We start from the raw sequence: 26,564 nt of genomic DNA on the forward strand, positions 1-26,564 counted from the left end.
CTATCACTTGCATAAAAACACATGATGTACCACTCATGTTCCCATCACAACTCAAAATTTCTCGAGTTTACCATCAACTGGTGGGGAAATCCTCGGGAGACTCATATGGATCGTTAGGATATTTCCAGCCAAGGGTCATAAGTTGAACTTATTTCCAGTCATTGTTGATTTTGGTCACTTTTATCTTAATCCTTTATTATTAGGTCTTCATAACTTTAATATCACCATCATTGAAATAAACGTTGGAACACGAAAGATCTTTTAGTGTGCCAAAAACATGACTCAATACATCAAGTAATACAAAATTATAATTTTTTTGGCTTGTTTGAAGGTTTTCCACCGTTGATGTCAATTTCTTTAATTCTTCAATCACTTGAAGGAACCTTGTAGGTTGAACACATATAGGTAGTAGCTAGTTGTGTTGATATTCCATCGTTATTCCAAAGGGGGATCATAGCATTGAGAGATTATTACGCACTAACTAATCATATCTTTGAAGATCTTTAAAGTTCAAAACCAACTCAACAAAAAGAAAAAGCATCAAGTGAGTCACTTTTATTTGGCCCGACATAGAGTTGAGGTCTCACTTAAGCATCGGTGCTATACATGCTCTTCCATGACGAGCACTTTTCTTATAGACAAACTTTTTACGTTTGACAGTTACATCATCATGTAATGTTAATAATTTACGTTTTATAATATGAAAACAGAATTAAAAGTATTCGTTGTCACCCGAGATTCTAAGAGTAATGTAAAGCTATGGTGGCAGACGAGATATAAGGACATGTGGGAGTGGAGGGATATTGCGAGATTAACGCATGAGAGTTCATAATATATGATTTAGGACGAAATTGTTATTATGTCATGAGTCTATAGTATAATATTAATACGTAAATGCATATGTTATAACACCAGCAAATTGATCAGAACTTTGTTACAATATTACAGTTACACTACCGAAATTCTTGCTTTTATGATACTAAAATTGGAGACCAAATCTAGGATGGATGCTCACCTAGTTCTAGTATTATATACATTATGTGGGTTCGAAAGTAAATCTATCTCCTTTTTTTATCCCATACCATCCCATGTTATCAAATTAGTGGGAGAGAAGGACATAAGGAAATAGCCATTATTTGGGCCATCAAAATCCAATACATGATGGGATTATGTAATCCACCACTAACGAATTCTTAGCTGCCTTTTGCAACTTTATGTAGATGATTTATTTTATGGGGCACCTAGTCCTGTGCATTATTGTGCACTAACAGAACAGTTACAACTGCTCCTGAAAAAATAAACATGGGTTTTATTTGCGTTTTGAGTAGGTATGACAATTTTTTGTATGATCTGTTAATCTGACAAGAAACAATACGAAAATAACATGTTTTGGGTCAATCAGATAATGAGTCGAGTTGTTTTTGGGTTACCGGTTAAGAACCCGTTAACAAATCAAGTTGTTATCGAGTTACCTGTTAAGAACTTGATGAGATTCGTTTGCCACATCTAGACATTAGGCACGATAATTTCTTACATGACCCATTAACCAGACACAAAACGACTTGACCCGTTAACGAATCAGGTCGTTATTGGTTCATTTGTTAAGAACCCTTTAAGATAACATATTTGATACGACACAAACCATTAAGATAAATCGTATGATACAAAAACGACACGAACATGAATAATTTAGGTCAATTCGGACATAAGTTTTGTGTTGATTTATTTATATAAAAGTTAAAAACATCTAACAAAAAAGGACCAATTAGCTGGAGATGCTTGGTTGAAATGGGTTTTTTTGTATTGTGCTCCAATTTGCATTTGACACCTGGGCACCTGGTTTTGATTTTAGACCAAAACCAATGGGGAAGACAAAGACTGCTCTTGGTTTCTTTCATGTGTCTGTCTGTTTGATTTGGCATTTGGCAACAGTGCATACCATGTTCTCCAGGTTTGTTTTGGTTCCTAGTTCTTGCACTAGGAGCTGCTTTAATCAACCACCTACCAAAAGGGAAGATGAAGATCAAACTCAGGTCAGAGTTTTAGGTCGTGTTTATTTATTTGGAATGAGTAAAGTTATGAATCGGGGAAATTAAGAATAAGAGAGGAAATTCAAACGTGACCGACTACTCCCACTTAATTAATTTAGAGCGCGTTTACTAACTTAGAATGAGATGAACAAGAGTTAGTCTTATTCCAGGCTTCTCGTTTGTTTACCTACATAAGAGAATCAAGAAGTTATAGCCGTGGACAAAAATCAGGAACGCGATTGCTATTGTGTACGGAGATGCAAGATCGGCATTAATTCCAAGCAAACCAGCACTATTAATAAGAGCACCCTTTACAAAAGCCCATTAAGGCCCAATATCGGAATTGTTTGGTGCAACGGACGTAATGTCACTAACCCACCCCGTTGTGGTAAAAATGGACAACATAGTTAACAAGCGCTGTAGATCCATAATACGAACAACAATATCCACATGCTATACATGAGTAAATTGATAATATCACGTAACTGCGGAATGACATTACACCGAAAAACTACCCATAACTGAACAATCACAAAACGCTAAGTTGTGCCGAATCTTTGGTCTTCAAACAAATACACATGTTAGGAACTTTCGTTTTGCTAACAAGGGGAAAATGTGGCACGCATCGATCAGAAGCTACCAAATCGGAAGTTTTTTACATCGATTGTAACCGGAACTGCACGCATCACTGAGTTTTTCGACATCAGATTATCTTGTCTGCCTCTGCCTTCATTGTTCTTTATACATAATCAAAGCGCACACATTGCACCCTTAGTACCGTAAACATCGACGAAGATTAAATATTTCTTCACACAATAATTCACAAGAACTCGAAGAAGATTAAACGTAATCAGAACATAAGCCAGCATCAAAGATAACCACCTGTCATAATTTTTATTTCCGCATTCGAGGACAACACAAATACAAGTAAGAAGGCGAAACCCTACCAATGTGTTGGTACTTGAAATTATTGAACATGTTCCTATCCTACATGATACCAACCTTTTAAAATTTCTCATGTCACTAAAAATGGGGGAGGACAAACTCCATCAGAGGAAAATCAATAAAAGTTTGAAAAAGAACAGGTTTACTCAAGATGTCATTCCTAGGAAGGAAACATTCAATTGAATCTTGAGTAAAATTTGAAATTCTTCCCCATTCTCGCCCCGCCCGAAAGGGATTCAACAATCAAAAAGGAAAGGGGGAATTACCAATTAGCAAGACTCCTGTGTCGACAGACAATCCAATCTTGTACATCCGTATCTTCAGCACCCCATCACTGCACAATTATAGACAAAGTGACCCGATTGCTTCCTGGCAAGTAAGTTCCACTGTGGAGGGCCATCACCTGGAGCCCATGCATTGATCTCTATGAAACCTTCGCCTAGAGCCCTTGGCCCGCCGATAACAATAAGCCGGTCTCCACAAGCCCTGAATGCAAGACCCCAACCATTCATTGAGGCAGCCCGCTCAGGCAATCTCCCCACCGTCAACCATACTCTTCTCTCCTTGTCATATTTCCTCACCTCCATGTCAGCATAGTCAGCAGCATACAATTCATTATTTACCACAGCAACCAGAGGCGGTGCCTCCCCTGCAGGCACATCATTCTCTCTGGCTGCACCACTCCGTCCAGGAGACATGTTAGGTATTTCTGTCCATGTTCTTGCCTTTAAATCATATTCTTCACCGCATGTAAGAACCCTTGGATCACTTCCCCCAATCCCACCAATAACATAGAACTTTTCATCCATAAAAACCCCAGAACACATCTTCCGGGGCTGATTCATGCTCGGGAGCATCTCCCAACTCTGAGTCTCAGAATTATATAGCTCTGCGGAGCTGAGTATATTTCCCTGAGAGTCACAACCACCTGCCAAAATTGCAATCTCCTTAAGGCTGGCAGACCCAAACAAGCATCTCGGGGCATTCATCCTCATTCCAGAAGACCATGAGTTTGTCAAAATACTATACCTAAAGATTACATGGGAAGTCACCTCCTTACCAAATACAAGAAGCTCAGTTCCCACAGCGCAAGATTCCTTATCGGAACACATGAAACATTCATTGGAAATCATCCTCGGCAAGTGCATCCACCTGCCGGAATTGGGATCAAAGGCTTCCCATTCAAGTAGGTCGCAAGAGAAATAAATCCAGTGCTCAGTGACATCATTCTGCCTCCTCAGTTTATAGAGCTCCCCACTCCTAACTAACGAGCGGAAGCTCTGGTTCAAAGAGGCAATGAGACCATAATCAGACCTAGAACAGCGAATTAGACAGCTGATCGAGTTATCCCTACCAATCCTATGTATAAGGTTATCCGAATCTGAAGGAACCCCAGAATGCTGCTGATCGTCCGATTGCTCACACGAAGACTGATTCATGTCAGTCTCCACCATGTCACAACAATCCAACAGCTTACACAACTTCCTCTCTCGATGCTCTTCGTCATCCTCGCTGCCGTCGAACCCCAATGGACGCTTTCCGTTGGCAATATCTTCGAGCCGGCGGTAAGTCATATAAGGCCACTCGCTTTCAGGCTGGCAAAAGCTCGGAAACACCCTCGAAAGCAAGCAGGACCGATCCTCCAACATTTCTCCGTGAAACAATCAATGGAAGGCCACCAAATTCAGACCCAAATCCTATCCAAAAGCCTCTATCTCTGGGTAAAAAGAAATTGAAAAATTCCACAGATAAATTTTCGAAAAAAACTAATCCCCCAAGTCCCTCGGAAAATTCAGTCAAAATACAACCTATCAGATTCCATTCAAAAGTAAAAAGAAGTTCAAATTTATTTGTCAGAAATAGTATAAAAACCCAATCGTTATCACTGATTGCATGAACCGGATGAAGAAAGTCTAACTTTTTCAGAACTATCCGTCGAACTTTCACCCTTCCAAATCCAATCGACCAACGATCCAGATGGGTCTTCTTCAAAAACCAATCTTTCAGTTATCCTTTTCTTTTCTTCTTTCAAAAGTCAAATCAAAACCATAGTTTCACAGATAATTTATACCCAGAAACATAAAAAGGAAAATTCATGTATTTCAGAAATGAACATCGGGTCGATGTTGAACCTTTAAAATCTGTAAACCCAGCGAATCTATTGAGCAAAAAAAGCAATGGAAATCAGAGTTTAAGTTCTAATTAACCCAGAAACAATAACACCATGCTAAAAAGGAGAGATTAAAAAAATGCGAGGGACTTACGGATTGGATAAGAAGAAAAAGGACCTGCTTGGAATTTTCAAAATCTCTCTCTCTCTCTCTCTCTCTCTCTCTCTCTCTCTCTCTCTCTCTCTCTCTCTCTATCTCTTTCTCTCTAACTGTAACTCCGAACTCTCTGTTTCTGTTCTTCGCAGTTCTCTCTCTCTCTCTCTCTCCCCAATTGTCTGTCCTTTGGATACTCTCTGCAAATCAGAGAAAGCTCTGAGCTTCGGCCTTTGGAGCAAATATCTTTAGCGAGGCCCCCTTTCTCTCTTAAACCTTTCATTTTGCATTTATAAATTATATTTTATTTTTTGGTTTGTTGGCTTAATATTTCTACGTTACTTTTTCAGATCCTAAAATAATATTATATAATGCGTTGATTAATAGAAGAAGGAAGAGAAGACGTGATGGATTAATAGTTTGAAATTTGTTTTAAAATGACTAAAAACGTTTCGTGAACATTTTAAGAGTATATGGAGTGCATTTTAGAAGAAGTATTGTCACATCCCGGTTCGGACTCTCACCACATCGTTGATTCGACTCCATCATAACACGATATTGTTCGTTTTGGGCCCCGACCACACCCTCACGGTTTTGTTTCTGGAAACTCACACGAGAACTTTCCAATGGGTCACCTATCATGGGATTGCTCTCGTGCAAACTCGCCTAACTTCGGAGTTTCGATGGAACCCGAAGCCAGTGAGCTCCTAAAATGGCTCGTGCTAGGTAGAGATGAGAATATATATATATAAGGCTTACAGTATCCACTCCCCTGGGCGATGTGAGATGTTACAATCCACTCCTTAGGGGCCTGACGTTCTCGTCGGCACACATCCAGCCATGGATTGGCTTTGATACCAAATTGTCACATCCCGCCCTAGGCCCCCACCACATCCTGGGCTCGACTCCACCGTAACACGATATTGTCCTCTTTGGGCCCCGACCACGCCCTCACGGTTTTGTTTCTGGGAACTCACACGAGAGTTTCCCAGTGGGTCACCCATCATGGGATTGCTCTCGCGCGAACTCGCTTAACTTTGGAGTTCGATGGAACCCGAAGCCAGTGAGCTCCCAAAAGGCCTCGTGCTAGGTATAGATGAGAATATACATATAAGACTTACATGATCCACTACCCTGGACTATGTGGGATGTTACAAGTATCAATTACGTAACTTGCGCTTCTTGTAGTGGTTTCAAATGAGCTTTTGTCACATTTTTAATCATTCTAAAAACATTTTCAAACACATCCAAATATATATAAAGGCCTTTTTTTTTTTTGGTCCTTGTGGTAACACGACACTTTCAATGTGACCCTCGTGGTGAAAAAATTGTTAATTAAACCCTCGTAGTAAGCCTTGTTAGCAATTGAGGTCCAATCCAAACTTCCGTTATTCTTCCGTTAAATAAACTCATATGATTATCACATAGAGGGGTCAAATTCGTCATTTCAATTCAAATTACATTGTATGCAATGGACATCTAGTATGACTTAGGGTTTAACTGAAATTAGATTTTACCAAAAAATAAAAAATAAATAAAAAAACTTAAACGCAGTGAAACTAAACTTATAAAACCTTGTCAATGGCTAGGAGAAGAGGTAAATGTGAAGTCGTGCCTAATTTCTTAGGTATGATTTCGTTTGGAAATCCTAATACTTTTAATAAACTTTTGTTTTTTTTTTCAATGCCAACACGTCTTTAATCATGAGTTAGATACTTAGTCTTATTTGAATTTTAATTCTTCTATCAATTTGTACCAGTCTGCATATATGCATTTCAATTTTGTCTTTAATTCGTAGTGTGGTTTGATGCATGCCGTGGTCTTGCAGTACACAACCTTTCAATGCACCATGGAGTCCTCCGGGAATGACCTCTGCAATATCATCAAATTCTATAAATCCTTGGAGACATTCTGGAATGGCCTCAATGCACAACATGCAAAATCAACAGATGAAAAAGCACAATACCTTGCAAATAAAAATGATGAAGCGGAGGAAATTGATTTTATTTTGTGAAAAACTAGATTATTTGTTTATTTTGTGGAAAGCTTTTTTAATTACTTTTTGTTATGATGAACCACAATATATTGTGGAAGACATACTTTTGTCTTTTTATTTTATTATATTTTTTTCCCGGGTTGGATATATGCTTTTGTCATTAATGTGCAAACTACATTATGGTATAAGAAATGATGAAGTTATTTTTTCTCTCGTGAATGGCTAATGTAAATTATGTCCCCTTTTGTTTCAATTTGCTTTGTACACTCGAATTAGATGCCAACTCACAAGAGAAACAAGTGCATGTCATAACTCACCCAGAAAGAACACACGTATATAGTATACCTAAGTCATGCTAGATGTCCATGGAATATGATGTAATTTGAATTGAAATGATGAATTTGACTCATCCACATGATAGTCACATGAGTTTATTTAACGGAACACTAACGGAAGTTTGGATTTGGACCTCAATTGCTAATAGGGCTCACCACGGGAGTTTAATTAATAACGTTTTCACCACAAGGGTCACATTGAAAGTACCGTGTCACCACAGGAACCAAGAAGAAAATTTGGCCATATAAAAAAAACTTTTAAGTTCACCTATCATGATATAGTGTGACTAATTTACAAGTTAAAACAACAAATTGATAATGAATTACATCATTGATATGTTATGAATTTATATTACAAAATTAGTAAATAAATTATGCGTGTGTCTTACCGTAACGGTTAATAGTATTATAAGTACGACGGTCTAGTATTATTCCTCTTCACTTATAAGTAAAAGGTCTTAGGTTCGATTATCACCAAAAATGAATTTGAACCACATTATTACAAGCTCATTGTGAGGTTAAGCCCACCCCCACCCCCTTAGACTCTATCTAACCTTTGGGTTAAAACCTAAATTTTTAAATCCAGAAACAGTTTTTCTCCTCCAACCCTTCTAAGTTAAAGTTTTAACCCAAGATTATTAAAGAATGAATTTAAGATAATTTTTTTTCTTAAAGTAACTTAAAAAAAATTATGTAGACTATCCTAATTTAATTTTATGAACATTTTAGCTTAAAAACATTTAGATTCTGATAAATATTGAAAAATCACTAAACCGACACCATGAGACTCGTGGAACACTATGAAAGAATATGAAACACATAAAAGTTTTTTTTTTAATTACCTTAGCCATTGGATTTAAATTTGGACAGTTATGACCTTCTTTTTTTTTACCGTTGGATTTGATCATATTAAATCTTAGTTGTTGGATTCAATGAATTTATAATTATAAAACTAAAAAAATATACATATATAGTGGACTAGCCACATTAACCGAGAGGAATTTTGACCTAACTTTACCCCAAAAATGAGTTTTGGGTTAAAACTCATATTACCAAGTTGGGGTAAGTTTAGAGCCTCACATTTGAGTTTTATTCCAAGGGTTGGAGTAAGTTTTAGTGTAGATAATATTGTTTGTTAAAAAATTAGTATTATAATCGACAAGTTGAATATTAAATTAGAGAATTGTTATTGGCACTCCAAAAAATTTATTATGCACTTCTTACAAATGTATTGTTCTTTCTAAACATATAAAATTTGGAATACAAAATGAGAATTTTGGAATATGAATAACAAAACTCTTAAATTATTATAACTGATCTTTTTTGTGTGGATTATTTAAAATTTGAGAAATGCTAAGGAGACCCTCTCAAAAGTAGGGTTTTCGATAAACTTTTTGTCACCTCTTGTTTTTTGAAAAATGTTTTGTAATGTTGATACGGAAAATGAAGTTAAATTGTGAGGTGGTAATGTGTCCATAAAGAGTCCCAAGTAGCAGATAATCTATGAAGAGTCACATGTTAAGAGAGTGTTCTTAGCTTTTCTCTTAAAAAATTTACCGTAAAATTACAAGGGTGAGTTATAACATTTGTCCAAATAGGACGAACATGTTAACATTAATGTATAACTAGCAGAGAACACATATTTTGTGTGTGTGAACAACTGCCTACCTCCTCTCACGTTCTTCTCAAGTGCAACCGCTTCAGTTCATTCAAACTATAAAAAAAAATCATGATTTCACTTACCTATATGAAAAAATGATGATGAAACAATTTATCTTAGTAAGTGCATATTTTTATCTTATGTAAATATTTTGAAACAAAATTACCATTTTTGCCCTCCTTATGTAAATATTATGTATCAAAAGTGAGGGCAAAATAGGAAAAATGGGAATATGATTGTCATTTTGTCAAAAGGTACAAAATTACTATTTTGCAATCTTCATGTTAACATTGTGTATTCAAAAGTGAGGACAAAATTGGAAAAAAAGGGCAAAAAGTTGACAAACCCTCTTCTCTTAATAGAATAAATAAAATACGATGTAAGTGATTTTACAAGGATGAAATGTTATATTTAGTGTTAGGTATACAATGAGGTAGATCGATCAAACACATGTATACCCTATAAGTAAAGATATCTTTTAAATAAAGATAGAAAATAGTTTAAAGCTCTAAAACATATAAAACATTTTCTTAGGCCAAATCGCTTTCTTTAATTATACAAAATTAAGACCAACTTAGCGAATTCATACGCCACAACAATAGTTGCTCGTTCGGTGTGATGCGAGCTAAGTTGAAAATTCGTTAAAGATTTAATCTTTTAGGCTTCATTCTTGACACTTGCCAAACAAGTTGGTAAACTTCATCATGTTTTTTGTTCAACCAAATTGTTAACAAGAAAAAAAAGCCGTCAAAACTCCAAAATGTTTCAGTCAATTATTATTTTTTTTTTACTTTGAAGTATCTCTTTGGACAGTAGCATGTTAAAATTACGTGTGAACATGTTCGAACTAGAAAAGTCTAATTCATGCGGCAGAGAGAGAGAGAGAGAGAGAGAGAGAGAGAGAGAGAGAGAGACGTGTCAAATTAATTACATTCATCAACTTTTACCATGCCTTCATTCTCAATGATCATTTCCAAATATTTTTATTAAACTTTTTACTATTTACATATAATTATATAAATTAGGTTAGGATTACATTGACACATTCCCACCTATCACCATGAAGTTAATGATCATATTCATATGTTACCTGGAACCTTCCTTTTTTTTAAAAGAACTTTAACGAAAAGTTATGAGTACTGTTCATTTTAAAGAAAAACCATATTTTGATACTAAAAGTCAATCATGGTACTATTCACTTAACCTTTATTTTGTCATTTTCATTAAAACTCAAAATTTTCTAACATTTTTAATTAGTTTTTTTTTTAATTCTATTTTTCTCTTTTAACTACCCCAAAATTTTCTAAAAATAGAAGAAAAAAAAAAGAAAGAAACTAATTTGCCTTTCGGTGGAGAATTCCAAGTAGGCAAAAGCTTGAGTCAAATCAAATAAAAATTCAACCTCCAAAAAGGAAGGCCCTTCCCCCTTTGGATAAGATAAGAAAGAGAAATGCAAGGGGCTCTTATAAAATATAATATTTCATCAATTTTCTAGTATTTTATAACTTAACGTAAATTTTTATGACAATATTATAAAATACGTGCTAAAAACATTAAGTGACAAAGAATCGTCCTACTTCAAAAATAAAAGATAATATATATTAAAATAGTGGCAGATGGGTTAGGGGATGAAATGTCAATTAAACGAATTAATTTAGATTATCTTGTTTGCGAGGCTGATAAAAGACTGGATTGGACGTTTGTCATAATCTGATTATTATGAACACGGTACACAACAAAAAACAGGTCGAAACCATTCACAACCAGATAAAGCACATCAATAAAATCTAATCAATCATTATAGGATTAAGTAATTTCATTTCAAGTTTAATATATATGAATACGAGTTGTTATATACTAGTTTTTAGATAGAAAAATAGGGTGAAACGAGCAAAAAAAAAATATTCAGTTTACTTACAGTGTTTTGTCGAACACTTGATGAACTTGTTGTTTGTCAAATCATGTTGCGCGACACATGTCGAAGTAATGCTATCAACGCAACCTGTCGAGATACATGGTAGACACAAAAAGAACTCATGCCAAACATTTAAAGTGTCATCGAAAGATCTTCACATATACATTTCCTAAACTCTCAATGATTATGCAACTACCTTGGTTCCAATCTCCATTCGCCCCTATATACACCTACTAAATGCCAAACAAATAAAAAACAAGCAGACACCAATTTTGTGCTCTACCGTTGGGCTTTAGTATTAACCTGGTGTTTAAAATGCTATATAATTTCATCTCCATCAAAACGAAGATGTTGTGTCATTAATTTTTTTTCCAAAATTCCACAATAAAAAATTTCCTTGGTCATAATTCACGATGTTATTTGTAATGCAAATTAAAATGTCGAAGTAAAACAATTTTCCATCTAGCAACATGGTTTGCACAAATAATTTATCTCCACAAAGTTAGAGGAGTTTGCAGGTTCAATACAAATAGACAACCAGAACAATATTTATTAGTATTTACAACTCGCTTATCGTTTGTCAGAAATACATATTTTTATATCATGTAATCCTGAAACACGCACTCGTGTGCACGTGCGGAGGAATACCTCTGCTTGTGTATTCGTTATTGTAATATTTTAACGTCAAGCACAACAATTTTGTTATCACTTATTAGTATTACTAAGTCTAGTAATCACTTACGGTTCTTGTGAAGAATATTTCCATATAGATTTGGCGCGGTTCTGCTGAGGGAAAAGACACCGATATAGAAATATGTGCCACGTGTCGCATGTGCACGTGGGTAGCTTCTGGTGGGTGTTACAATATGTTCAAAATGGCCTCAATGCTTTTTTATTTTAATTTTTAACGTCAAATGTCCAATTAAATTACTCTCTAATTATGTGAGAGAATTTTTAAGTGCTCTACAAACATAGTTCGGTACATCAAATGTTACATACTGAAAAAATATCTCTAAATATAGGTTGGCCTACTATGCTTTCCTGTTATATCGGCCAATCCAGAAACCTCAAGCTAAACATGTGGGAGAATGTCCATCTGTACCGGGTTTTACTTTTCACACAATTTTTTAACACGAAATTATGAATTTTGTTTACTCTGAATAAGCAAACCATGATTAAGACGTATAATTTTTTTTATTGAATTAAGAGGTAGTTAACAACCAAAATCTTTGAACTAATTGTTTTTTCTCTAAGTTAATTTTCCCATGGAACTCATAGTCTATAGTTATGATTTTTGAATATTGAGGGATAAAGATGATAGTGGTGATCTCACTATACTGAAGTCATAGAACAATAAACAAAATCGAAAAACAAGACTAACTTGACCAATTTATACGCCACACAATTGGTAGAATGACGAATATGACAAACTTTGGAAGCAGGAAGTTGTTGTAACTTGTAACCATGCCTTAATGTCCTCAGCAACCAAACCGAGTTATCAGGCTGCAAGTTGCCGAGAGACTGAACAAGCTATAGAGAATCACTCTCCGACTTGCTGCCATTGGATTTCCAGCGCCAAGTGAATACCTTGCGTAGCATCAAGCAATTAAAATAAACTAATACGATTAATTTTTTGATACGCTCGAAACATTATTACATAATGTTATAGTTTAACTCAAACTGTTACAATGCATATAATTTTCATTAATGTATTATATTTTTGAAACATATCGATCATCACCATACACGTGGAAAACTACATTTACCCGACTTGTGTTAAATTTTATCGGTTAGGACTAAATATAAACACAAGAAAAGTGGTGTAAACAAGGCCACATGCAGACATCATGTTTAAGGATCTTAAGAAAAAAATTACAATAAACCAAATTGATTAAGGAAAATTTGTATTATAAAGAGTAATATTAGGTCAATCAAAATTTTAAACTAATTTGCAATTAAATAATGTATCACAAATAAGGAAAAAAAAACACGTTAATCAATATAATCTAATCATCAACTACCGCATCATTTAGTTTACAAAGTTTAGCTTAAAAATTTGGTCTCTCAAACATCATTACATGTCTATTGTCTACTCCAATAGAGAGAAATGTAAAGAATACTCTCTCAAAATTGGAACTCTCTGTAAATTCTCTACTATATTATATTTTTAGCTTAATATTTTATAACTTTGACACGATAATTAACATTAAACTGTGAGTTAACAAATAGTCTACAACATGTCTCAATTTTAACAGAGTTTGCTTAACATTTCTCCCCAATATGATAAAGAAATGAACTTCAAAACCAAGCAACTCCACTATCCAGAGGGGACGTTGAGGGGGAGCGAAAGGTGCAGTCACACAGGGCCCCAAATTTTTGCCATATAATATTATGTAATAATGTTATATATTTAAAAATTACTTTTGTTAGCACTTTAAAATCTCATTGCGCGCTGCTTAAAAGAGTAATTTTTTTCTATTCTAAATATAAAAATTTGGAGTGCAATGAGATATATTGGGTATCGATAGTAACATCATAAAAAGGGATATTTTTCAATTTTATTATATAATAATGTTATATATTCAAGTGAAACTTTAAAGTTAGAGATTTGAAGTTTTTTTTCATGTTTGGTTGTTGAAGTTTGAAATGCATTTGATCATTTAGTGAATACTATGTTTGTGGCTCTTTTTATTTATAATTAAAGGAAAACTAATAAAAAAGATTTAAAAACTTTGAGTTTTAATGATAATGACAAAATAAAGGGTAAAGTGAATAGTACCATGATTGACTTTTTAGTGTAAAAATGTGGTTTTTCGTTAAAGTGAACAGTACCGTGAGCTTTTCGTTAAAACTCTCTATAATTAATGACATTTGTAAACTTGCAATAAGTGAGTATTAAAGTTTATTTTGATTTAAATGATTTTTTTTGTCATCAATTCATTATCCTACTTTTCTAAAACTATTTTAGAGAGGGACAATTTTATAAATTTCGCACAAAATCTCGAAAATCTCAAAACGGTCCTGCCACTATCAATTCTATCTCTCTCCTCCAAGGCTCCAACCCACAAAAAGATTCTGGCGTGCACCCGCAAATTTTATAATAATAACTTAGTAATAATCCTCTTTCATGAACCGAGGCATTCTTTTCTCCAATGCGGCCCGACCACGTGTCGGTCATTTCTGTAAAGACGTATGGTCATGTGGAGCATTATTGGACGATGAGAAAGGCGTTTAATCACACTCACTCACTAATCGCAACTCTCCCACATTCCAAACTTCCAAATGCTCTGCGGTCTGCACCCAACTTAACTTAATGAGAAATGATACCGGAATTCTTTAAAAAGTAGGATTTTTTTTGTATATTTTATGTCATTTCATATTTTTGGTATAATATTTTATAATGTTGGTATGTAAATTGACGTTAGACTATGAGACGACAATAAAACCATAAAGAATCGCATTTCGAGAGAATCTCCTTAGCATTTACGTAACTTAATTATACAATAATTTAGATTAACAATTACGACGATGATGATCAAGTCTCGCGTAGCTCATTGATTTGAATTTTTTAAAATTTTCAATGCACATGTGTTGAACCAATTTAGATGAGACTACTTTGTGGTGGTGATGTGTTGGAGTGAAAGAGAAGTGAAATTGTGGAGGGAGGAGTCTAACCCATGTGACATGTATGGTTGATTGCAAGACAATATACCTTTGCATGCATGTTAGTTTGGGTTTTATATGTCGCTATTAAAAGAAGTGGAAAGTTTGTGTTTAAAATCTTCACACATAATACATTTGTTTGTTGGGAGTGGTAATGATTTGATGTATTTATTTTACCAAATTTATCGCAAACATTGCATAATATATCAACTACTTGTTAGTTTTTTTTTTTTTTTGACATGACATTCATTTCTTACGAGTTAAACGCTTTTATAAGCCTTTCAAATGATCAACATTAAGACATGTTTAGTTTTGTTTAACAATCTCGAACAATTAAACACTCTACTGCAAGCAAAAATGAAAATTATATACATGTAGCTGCGTATAAACACGCTTTGTATACAAAGAGATACTCATAATAGTACATCAGATAAACTCATATATATATGCTTGTACAAAGTCATATGTGCATATATATATAGGGAGCAGATTTGTGACAACATTTTTTTACACAAGTTTTTGTGAAGTCCACTTTGTAATGTATTTTAATGATCTGAACCGTCTATTTTTTGGGTATTCTCTCAAAGATATGTTCACCAAAAATTTATAAAATCTAAAACCATTTGACTATTGGATTAAGGGTTTAGGTTTCCTCCATATAACGTATCCGTTCACTTTTTCACTACAAATAAATGTCTTAATGTTATTGGATTTGTCTGATTTTTTGCAAGAATGATCTATAAATGATGTTTTAAAATATAGATGGCTCGGATTGTTGAAATACATTACGGTTGAGTCACACAAAAACTTAAATAAAAAATTATGTAAAAAAAAAATGGTGTCACAAAGTAGTCCATATATAATATAATGGTGGTGTATATAAAATGGAGATGCTATTTAAATTATTAGAGATTTAGGCCATCTCCAACCGAAGGCTGGTCAGAGGGTTCGTTTTAGCCCTTTGGCCCTCCAAGAAACTAATATTTTAATGAACAGTGCATGGTCATATTTCTTACCATATCTAACCGAGGGTCAAAGGAACATAAGGCACGTTTTAGCCCTGTCACAAAAAACGGTCTTCAACCGAGGGCCAAGGGACCATAAAGCCAAACATAATTCATTATTTAAATTTAAAAACTACAACAACTTAAATTTAAAAACTACAACTAGCAAATTAAATGTAATATAATTAAATATTTAAAATAAATTGTGAAAGGAACTACAACTACACCCATTATAATTGTCTCACATCGGCCGTGGGAGATGAATGAACAAGGAAACATACTTATAAAATGAACACCCCAACTTTGACCAAATCACCTTTCTCCGCCCAAAAAATCTAAACCCATAATTAAATATTTTTTAGAAATTTTGGCCCAAAAAAAAAATGACGTCAGCATGTGGCCCCACCTGGGGCTGGCTGGTTGGTCCTTTGGCCATTTTTTGTTCAATGGGGCCACGAGCCCTTTGGTCTGGTTGTAATACCTTGAAATTTTTAAATATATAAATTAATTATTTATGTTTATGAATATGTGAAGGAAATAGGAAAATAAATCAATAAATGGTTAAGGAAGGTTCAGTGGGAAAAATGTGAAAATCCGTTCCTGGATTTGAATATTAAAATAAGTATTTTGTAGTCGTATTCATAATTACGGTTATCGATAAGTAAAAAAGACAAAAATGCCCTAGTTGGCTTAACTTAATTATACGATGATGTATTTTATCCTCATATATTTTATTGTATTTCTTGATATATTCGGATAGAGATCGATCTCACGAGCGTGTAGACGCAAACTGTTCGTGAAACAGAATTATAACGAAAGAGTTATTAACATTTGAAGTTAGAGATATTTTTGTAAATTTAATCTTCACTCTAAAAGGCTCCAGAAAATCTTGAGCAATAGGTTGTGCCACGTGTGTGGCTGGGATGAAGGGAAAGGAAGAAAAATGAGGGAAATGAATGGCTGAGATGAAAAGGAGATAAGAGAAAGGAGAGAAAGGGGTGGAAAGCGGCCTAATCATGAGGGGGAAAGGAGGGAAATGAGGGAAATGAGAGAAAAAGGAAAGGGGGATAACTGAGTACCAGTGAACCTGTGCGACCCAGTTTTGACTCGAAGCTATAGCTGGCGGTTTTCCGTCTTTTTTCCGGTGATTTTCACCGATTCACCACCTGGAAATTTTACACTGGCTTTCCCTCTTCAATTTCCACCCATGATTAATGGGTTTTTGGTCATAGTTTCGTGAAGAACCCGCATTGTGGCGCCGGGGTGGCGATCCACGAAACCTGAATAAAACTTTCACCACTACCACCATCAATGGACTCCCCCAACCCCAAGAACAAATTCCAAGCACTGGTTGGGGCGTTGGAACTGTTTTTGAGTTGAATCAAGAACACCCAATTCAAGGGTTTTCGGCGGATTTGAGTAAAATAAGGGCTTTTCCCGGCTGAATTGGACCTCGGCCCGGGTATGAAAAGTGTTCCTCTCATTGAGTTGTACATTCCTGAAAATTTTGGAAATTTTTTGTTATAGTTGAATTTTCAGGTGAGTTAGGGTGGCCGACCACCATCTGCGACGGTGCATGGCCAGTGAGCTGACATTTCGTTTTTATGCGAATTTTGTTATTCCAATTATGTTTTAGTATCTATTTGATGTGTAGTGATTATTAACACGAATGTTGAATTTTTCGATTAATTGAATATTTTCGGAATTTGGTTTGAAATTGAGATGTGAACTAAGAAAGGTTTGATCCCTCTCAAGGTTACGTGGGCAGTCTAACAGGATTAGATGCAGCCTTAATAATTGAGAATTAATTCTTTAGTTGGATAATTTGATCTAAGAGAATAAAATTGTGATAGTTTGAAAATATATTCATATGTGTGGATAAAAGAATTATGGTTATAGATCATGTGTGGGATTAAGGAAATTTAATTAAAGAATCGCGATCAATGGTTGTTAAATAAACAAGAGTTTAATTTGGCTTATCACCGCAATTATTTTTCAAAATCAATATTTCATGGCGGGGCGTTACACTGGCCCTCGGATGGAGATGATTTTCAGGCTATTTTCGACCATCTAGCCCTCTGGATCCTTCGGTTGAAGATGGCCTTACAAGTCTGATCAGGCTCTCTCCATATTCTCTGTAATTAGAGCAAATAAGTCAGCAATAAGCATTAAAAAAAATAGAAAATGTCACTATAAGAGACATATTCCTTTTTTTTTTTGTCAAACGATAAATTTGTTAGATTAAAGAGCTGATGGAGTTCAAACCCATATCGTGATATAAGGACAACATTCATCTTTATCACTGTGGTAGAAAGCCTCTTGAACAAAAGACGTATTCCTCATTGTCTCCCTCCCATTAATTTCCAAATGATTTATTTTTTAAAGAAAAAGAGAAAATACATTTTCATTTTTGTTAGGCAGACGTCAGCTTCAAAACCCATCTTTTTATTTTCTCTCTCTCTCAATCTTTATTTTCTGATGGAAATAACACATGATATATACGACACTTGTAGATGCAGCATATGAGAGAGCTTTATGTCGTATTCACAAATAGTAAAGAGAGGGGAACAAGAAACCGTGAATTACGCCAAACCAAAGCAAACCGACTTGATTAGAAAAACAAATACTCTGAAACCCTAGCTAAATACGCATGTAATGACTACCTTCATGACAGTGACGTAGGGTCCATTAACAACGAAAAAGAAACTAAGAAACTTGAGTTTTTAGAATGAGAAAAGAGACTCAGAAGTGAAACTCTTCATCGATTCTCTGTTACTATATTTTTTACGCAATGTTTTATAATGTCGGCACATAAATTAATGTTATACTATAAGGTGATAAAGAATTCGTGAAAAGTCGCACTATAAGAGAATTTTCTTAACATTTCTTTTTTAAAAATTACCTAACACGAAATTCCCTTATTCTTTGGCCTTTTTAAATAAGTTGCGAATGTTGCATGTTGTTAAGAGCAATTGTCAATGAAAACTAAGAAATTTAATAAGGTGGAGATGGAAGATTAGTTGGTTGGTAATTGGTATCATCATATGTAAGTGTCTTCTAATTAAGTTTATAAAAATGATCTGTAATGTCCCCGGAGCATTATTTTGCATAAAATGATATTTAATACAAGAAGATAGATGATCAAGTGGGGTTGAGAGATAAACCTTCTTTTTAGCATTTTATCAACACGTACATGATTCCATGTCAATGAAAGCTAGTGGGAAATGTTTTATGATGATGATTAAAATGATGTCCAAATATAATTAATTAAATTAAGCTTAGTATATTCACACTCAAACTCGATGCACGTTTAAAGCTAAAGAGTTAGTGCTTCTCACTTTTTTTTTCTTTTTTTTTTTGTTTTTTTTCCGATCAGGTTGAAAGTCTTGACAATATAACAACAAGGTCACATAAACCGAAGTTGAAAAAACGGAAGATTGCACATTTCTGTAAACCGAAGTTGAAAAAACGGAAGATTGCACATTTCTGTAAACCGAAGTTGAAAAAACGGAAGATACATATTTTTTATTATATACGCACGCTATATGAAATTATGGAATACATTAGATCCCTTCCACCAAGTCCTCCCCATCAAACAATATAGGCCATTGAAATTTGATCCAATGACTAAAATTATTATAATTTTTAAAGTGGACCCTTGTTTGTAGCCGTTAAATCAAATTTCAAGAGTCCGAATTAGTTGATCAGGAGGACTTGGTTACATTATCAAGATCAAAGATTGAGCCACGTTGTCTTTTCTTTCTTCGTTTGTTTGTTATTATTTTGTTGGCTTTGTTTCCTTCTATTTTTGTAGGCTGATTAAATGGTGTTGTAAGTTGTCAAACTTTTACGTGAGATGGCATTGGCATCCATATTATTAAGTGTCTACCTCGTTGTGCAGAAGTGGGGCACCTTCAGCAGTTTATTGTCATCACATGGTCCTGAATCCTGATGACCGTCAACTGGTTAGCGTTTTAGTTGATGAGGTATGAGTTTGGATGCCCTAAAAATTATTTGGGTTAAATTTGTTGGTAAACATTGTGATTTAAATTTGATTTTCGTTGATTAATGTAAGTTTACACTATATCTATATATGAGGAGAAAAAACCAATAGTTTTGATTGCATGCACAGTTGTATCTGCCTTATTTTTCTCGGTACGTGAAAAGAGGTATTGACATAAAACTTGTCAATCTATTATACGACTCATTAACTTGACATGGAACGACACAAAAATAACAGGTTTCGAATCAACAGGTTAATCAGTTGAGTTGTTATCAAGTGACCCGTTATCAAGTCAGGTCGTAGCGGGTCACCCGTTAAGAACTCACTAAGATATCGTTTCTCAAATATAGACATTAGATATGTCAATTTCTTGCATGACCCATTAACCTGACACGAAACAAATCCTTAACGAATTAGGTCATTATCAGGTTATATGTTAAAAACCTGTTAAGATAACATATTTGATACGGCACAACACGACCCATTAAGATAACGGATATGACACGAAAAACGACATGAACACGATAAACACAATCTATTTGTCAAGTCTACAAACTAAACATATACAGTAGAGTTTTCGGATAAGATAGCAATCAACGCATTAATTAGTGCAACTCATGATAGATTGTTAGTTGGCTATTTTCAAGTCTATGCGTTCAACATGCATGCATCATCGTGGTTTTGAAAGGTTTGTTGTGTAACTAGTATTAGAAAGTTGAGCAGACAACTCTGATTTTGTTTGACCTCTTCTTTGCGGCAGATTGTGTGTATGGAGAGAGTTGAATAATTTAGTCTTCGAGATTTCTTTTATTTCCCTCGGATGTGCGAATGCTTTTCAAAATTTTTATGCTTCCAGAACATGCAAATGGTTGGCGCAATCTGAAAACCTTAACCAGATTGATGCGAGAAACTGATTTGATCATTTTCAACAGAAAAACAGGCTGTTAGCAAGGTGTCTTGGACCCGAAATTATGATTACGATTACGAAGCAGAAGAAGAAGATTATTCACTAAATATAAAATAGACAATTCTACTGTGTTTCGATGTATTGAATATATCAATGCATGTTATAAAATCCCATATAAAAAGCGATAAAATCATAAGTTTTTTTTTTAAAAGGAAGCACATGCAATGGTAGATTCATGAAAAATCATTCGAAGGGTTACATGTGATAGTTCACAAACATTTCTTAGATATGTAAACCTTAAAAATTAAACCATAGTTCCATCATTCACAATTTATAAAACAAATAATAATATAACTGTCTACGACACGTTTTTATATTTTGAAAATGATGCATTATAGGTTTCATTATTAATGGAAAAAGCATTGCTCTCAATAAAGCCAAATCCTCTTCGAGACATTTTATCAAGCAGTTGGAGTGCATGTATGAAAGGCAACTTTAACTTTCAAGAGGGCAGCACCAAGTCATCATGGAGATTTACCATATTTCAAGGGGTTCGGTGACCCTCCTTGTTCCTTAATGGATTCGCCCCGGACCACAAGGTGTAAATAACACCATCATATAAATTAAAATTTAATTTTTACCTTTCACACACCTTTGTTAATTTTTTGTCATTGATATTTTTTAATTTATTCAATCCGACAACTGAAAATTAAGAGGATGTGTGAGAAATAAAAATAAATACATGGATAACGCTTAAATTGAACAATGTAGAATCAAAAGTGGGCTGGGTTAAACTAAAGGGGGACACTTGTCAGGCCCAATTGGATCCCAACATTGATATATGATATGATCTTAGTGAGTGAATCTTATTGAGTTGGAAACTTGGAAGAGGGAAGAAAAAAAATGCCACCATTGGAAGTAAATGTGGAATCAAATTCTGTGAGGGAACTCCTTGATTTGATTGACAAACAAATGATGCATTTCTTGTTGATTAGAAGAGAGGAATCAAGTTACTAATATCTAGCTAGAAGCATCAATGATGATCAATGTCATTGCTTACGAAAAACTGCTTTTTTTTTTTTGGCATACATGGGAATATGCTTAGGAAGCAAATACCAAATTGATATGAGCGATTGAAAAAAGGGGTGCTATTACGACTCTCACGTCTAATCTGACAGATACTCTAATTTGAATAACAGAGTTTTGAGTGAGACTGTTATATACGACAATTCACTCGCATTAGGTAAGATTAGGTGATCATTGAAATATCTCTTAAGACAATTTTACTCGAAACCTTTTCAAATCAAAGACATTGCTCAGTCACTTTGACGTTGTAAAATTCGTAGATGGCTACTCACCGTTACCTAGTGTCGAAAGGAGAACTATTTGGTAGTCCGCTAGGGTGTTTGGTGAACATGATTGCGTGCTACGACAACGTTTCAATCCCACGTGCTTTCATCAAATTTGACATATATGGAAACTTTTGGGTTTTGACCATAGAAAAAAAAGGCTCGACATCATAGGCCTTGTTGGGCCCATTTCTTACCCACAAAAAAAAAAAAGTAAGGAAAACTAATAAAAATTGATTGAAAACTTTGAGTTTTAACGATAAGGATAAAATAAAGAATAAAATGAATAGTACCATGATTGACTTTTTAGCGTAAAAATGTGGTTTTTCGTTAAAGTGAACAGTCCATGAGCTTTTCATTAAAGTTCCCAAAAAAGTATGGTGCCTTGTTCAACCAAGATGCGGGTCATGGTTGCATTCTCAATTTTTTTTTTGTTTTTTTGACAAGGGTAAAATTCAATACCAATGATAATAAGTACAACAAAGGCCCAAAAAACAAGTTAAGCGCAACAAAATGGGCCTTAAACACACAGAAGACGAAGCCCTAAGGCCAGCCTTGGAGCCCAACACATACAAACAAACAACTTAGAAAAAACCTAAAAAGTTAGGCTTCATGAAGCTGCATGTTATCGCCAGAAAACCACACAACAATTCATCTACCACCACAAGCACATGGATCACGCCAACAAGAACCCTAAAATTTGTTAAGAAAGAGGCTGCATAATCCTCTAAGGACCGTCGCCACATAATCAAGGAAGCATGCAGGAAGAAAGAACTCAGAGTAGCATTGTCGACAACGGTGAATACCGAAAAGGACCAACAAAGGTGGTGGTGCGAACACCTGAGCCAAAACTCTACACACTCTTCCATCAACCCGAGACAGAACGCGATAAATAAAAGTTTAATTAAGAAAGAAACTTGATACATCTGCATAGCATTTCTCATACCGAGTGGGACTAACATGAGCTCGGTTGAAACTCAAAACAAAAGTTTAATGCTTTTGCAAGAATTGTCTAACCAGACATATAGTCAGACAATCCTATCTAAGTTTCTTAAAAAGTATGTTATCAAGGTTCTTCTTCATATGAAAGCATTAAAACATATCGTTTTAGCTCAAAAAGATGACATATCATACATCAACGTTATCTCAACTCGATTCAGATATAAAATTAAACTCAATTTTTTGTAAGTAGCTCCGCAAAGAGGTTACCATGTACACTTCCTTAGTAAAAAAAAAAACAGAAGAAAATTGTAGAATCATTTTTAGAATACTAATAACAACTCCGTTATAAAATCCACCCATAAACCACTTTTGCATTGCTTACAAAATTCATTGGGCCTCCAGTAGGATTTTTGGGTGAAGAGTTGGACATACAAAATTTGGGCCTGGGGAAATAATCAAAGCCCTATACCACCAAAATATAAATAAAAAATAAAAAAAGGTGTGGTTTTTGGTTGTTGACGTGAAATGCGATGAAGGACGGCAGATTTGGTGGGAAAATGTTGAACCGCGATTCAGCACTGATCGGGCTGATCAGTTGCTTTTGCTTTCACTCCGCGTTTCTTACTAATTTCGTCGCCGCTTCTTCTCCGGACCCGCTGCTCGGATCCGCCCGCGTCGTTTTTCAGGTAAAAAAATGATTTGAAAACGAAGTAGAAATTAATGTGAATTTTTGTGGAAGAATTTGAATTTTGATTTGCGTGATCTTGCAGACCAACTATGGCGACATTGAATTTGGGTTCTACCCGACCGTCGCGCCGAAGACGGTGGAGCACATTTTCAAGCTCGTCCGCCTCGGCGGCTACAACACCAACCACATCTTTAGGGTTGAGAAAGGGTTCGTCGCCCAAGTGGCCGACGTGGCCAGCGGAAGGTCGGCTTCGATGAACGAGGATCAGCGGAGGGAGGCGGAGAAGACGGTGGTCGGCGAGTTCAGTGACGTCAAGCATGTCAGGGGCATCCTCTCTATGGGAAGGTACAGTAAAGTCTGAGTCTTTCTGATTTACTTGATTAGAAATTTGAAGTTTTTGCCTCTTCGGGTCTTTAATTATGAATTATTATCTGGGTAATTGTTGTTTTTTGTTAATATTTTGTGTAGGCACGAAGATCCGAACAGCGCCGGATCATCCTTCTCAATGCTGCTTGGAGATTCCCCTCATCTTGATGGGAAGGTAAGCTGACTACACTTTGATAACTTCTTTGAATCGGGCATGACACCGGTAATGTGTTGAAGTAAGAAATCCTTTTTCAGTATGCAATATTTGGGAAAGTTACTAAAGGTGATGAGACCTTGAAAGCACTCGAGGAACTCCCTACTCGTCGCGAAGGGATTTTCGTGATGGTATGCTTATTCCTATGCTTTTGCTTGTTTCTATGTTTCAGTAAGAATCGATTGGTCAATTTCTGTGAACTTAGAATTATAGTTTTTATGTGTTATGTTGGGTACAATAGTATAGCTTCTTTTCACCCTTCTAAGATATCTGTAGATATTGCCATTATATCTGATGTGTAAATGTATTAGAGATGGGAGTGGAAACTAAACATTTTTCACTCTGCCAGGAAGCTTGACGTATATTTGGATGAGTTGCTGTATAATAATTAAACTAAAAGTCTTGCTATGTGGAGTCATTTGATTCTCACTCTCTAGTGTATAAATGTTTTATCTCCATGCTTGAACTGTTTGCATTAATCGTATGCGGTAAAGCAGTCACGCTTCTTACTACAGCTTAGTAGTATTTTTATGCTTCAGTTACGCCTTTATCATATAAAGCAGCCATTATTGTCTCTTTAATTTATTTTCCGTTTCTTTCCTCCAGCCCACCGAGCGCATTACAATTCTGTCAACATATTACTACGGTGAGAATTAAGCACCCTTTGATTTGTTCGTTACTTGTACTAGTTTCATATGACTTGAATTTTTAATGGAATCTGGTGATTCATTAAATGATATCTATAGGTAAGTTTAAGCTACATAATCTTGCAGTGCAAGGTAACTATTTTGTAAATTGCTTTCACTAGTACCGTGCTTGAGAAAATTAATGATGTTTTTAGAAGAGAGAAAAATGAAGGGGTGGGAGCTGTACGGTTACACAATTGTTTATTTCCAGATATAGTGTAACTTGGCTATACGTATTGACACTAGCTTCAGTGACTGGATTAAGGAGCAGCAGTAGGTTTTTTGAGAAGTTTGAGACCGAATGCTGAACCATGCACATTGCTGAAGTTCTCTGTTTCATTACTTTTTTCCTTGTTGATACGTGTCTGCCAAATGAAGACGGGTCCAGTGTTCGTTGCATTCAAGATTTTAATCGTCACATTTAAATTGGATGAATTTACATTGTGTTTATGGCTTGATTGTGTTGCTTTTAGACACCGAGATGGAGAATTGCGAAGACACGAGGTCCATTATGAAGCGGAGGCTTGCTGCAGCTGCCATTGAAATCGAAAGACAGGTAACTAAGAGTTACAACAAACATGATTTTTTCAAACATTACAATGCAAACATGGACTTATCGTGTGTCATTTTTGTAGAGAATGAAATGTTTCCCATGACGTAGCAAGCAAATATCCGAATGAAGAAATGCTGTTTGCTGTCAATCTTCCAGATATCTGCTGTATTTTGTCAGAAAACAGTTTACAAAGGGTGAGAAAAGTTCAAAGATCCATTCAAGCAGACGGGAGACAATACTTACGGGGTCAATCGAGTATCCGCCTCTGTGAATACCTCTGACGCTAAAATTGTCTGTAAATGAACGTTGAAACCTGAAGTTATACTGGATGTTGATAATGGCTGACATGTATGTTGAGGCCACACATTTGATTCCTGATGTTTGCTGTGAAACTGCTGAAACCGTTGCTTGTGCAAGGGGAAGCAAATAATGGATTTATAGTGGCTTAGTTATAAACCAAATCCAAAGTCTGAAATTCGGGGTTTGATTTACCGTCGGTAATATTATTCTTCATTGTTGCTTGTATGGATAACACTTCTGTTCAACGAGAATTTAACTGTGGGTCTGTGACGGTTTCCCAAGTTAATCATGCTATACATCACGGTAAGGCTTTCTTACGTGGAGGACGAGAATTGAACTCTTGTTACTTGTTACTTGGGTTTTTACCACCGAACTAACAAGAATATACGCTTATACGCAGCTTCGCTTAACAATCGAAAACATGTAGAATTCCTAACCGACCGGAAGTACCCTATCGCCTTTAGGCCGTAAAATGTATGGTGGTAGATTCAGTGAATCTTCCCACAACATTCACCGTAAAGACGAAAGCGACACGGTTACATTCAGTTGACAGTCGATTTGGTTCAATCCAAAACATGTAACTGGCCTTACAGACAAGGAGTCATGTGTTGCATGGTGAAATTTATCGAGCAACCTAATCGACCAGGAAGGTTAGAGATGAGATGGCCTACACCAACATGGGAATCACAGTGAGTGAGAGTCACATGTCTGAATCCGGTAAGAGTAAGCAAACTGTGCAGTGAG

The 26,564-nt window shown here is 35.3% G+C and overlaps 2 protein-coding genes across 4 annotated transcripts; one reads left to right on the forward strand and one right to left on the reverse strand.

The window, feature by feature from the left end:
• Positions 1-2,437: 2,437 nt before the first annotated feature.
• LOC103402912 (F-box/kelch-repeat protein SKIP11-like) lies at positions 2,438-5,505 on the reverse strand. 3 transcript variants are annotated; one of them, XR_011577455.1, is made up of 3 exons: positions 5,240-5,501; positions 3,242-4,692; positions 2,438-2,767 (listed from the first exon to the last, which is right to left on the reverse strand). XR_011577455.1 is itself a non-coding variant. In XM_017323651.3 (2 exons), exon 2 carries the CDS (start codon positions 4,622-4,624, stop codon positions 3,296-3,298), a length of 1,329 nt encoding a protein of 442 aa, XP_017179140.3. In that variant the 5' UTR covers positions 4,625-4,692; positions 5,240-5,505; the 3' UTR covers positions 2,899-3,295. The 3 variants fall into 3 exon arrangements, 1 of the variants encoding a protein (XP_017179140.3); XR_011577454.1 differs by having other exon boundaries at positions 2,438-2,859; XM_017323651.3 differs by lacking the exon at positions 2,438-2,767 and having other exon boundaries at positions 2,899-4,692; positions 5,240-5,505.
• Positions 5,506-23,371: 17,866 nt separating this feature from the next.
• On the forward strand, positions 23,372-25,981 carry LOC103402911 (peptidyl-prolyl cis-trans isomerase CYP23-like). Its single transcript, XM_070815811.1, has 7 exons — positions 23,372-23,699; positions 23,784-24,046; positions 24,170-24,242; positions 24,323-24,412; positions 24,888-24,927; positions 25,441-25,523; positions 25,603-25,981. Exons 1-7 carry the CDS (start codon positions 23,544-23,546, stop codon positions 25,621-25,623), a joined length of 726 nt encoding a protein of 241 aa, XP_070671912.1. The 5' UTR covers positions 23,372-23,543; the 3' UTR covers positions 25,624-25,981.
• The last annotated feature ends 583 nt before the right edge of the window (positions 25,982-26,564 follow it).

The sequence above is a fragment of the Malus domestica genome, chromosome 16 (assembly GCF_042453785.1).
Source record: "Malus domestica chromosome 16, GDT2T_hap1".
NCBI lineage: Eukaryota > Viridiplantae > Streptophyta > Magnoliopsida > Rosales > Rosaceae > Malus > Malus domestica.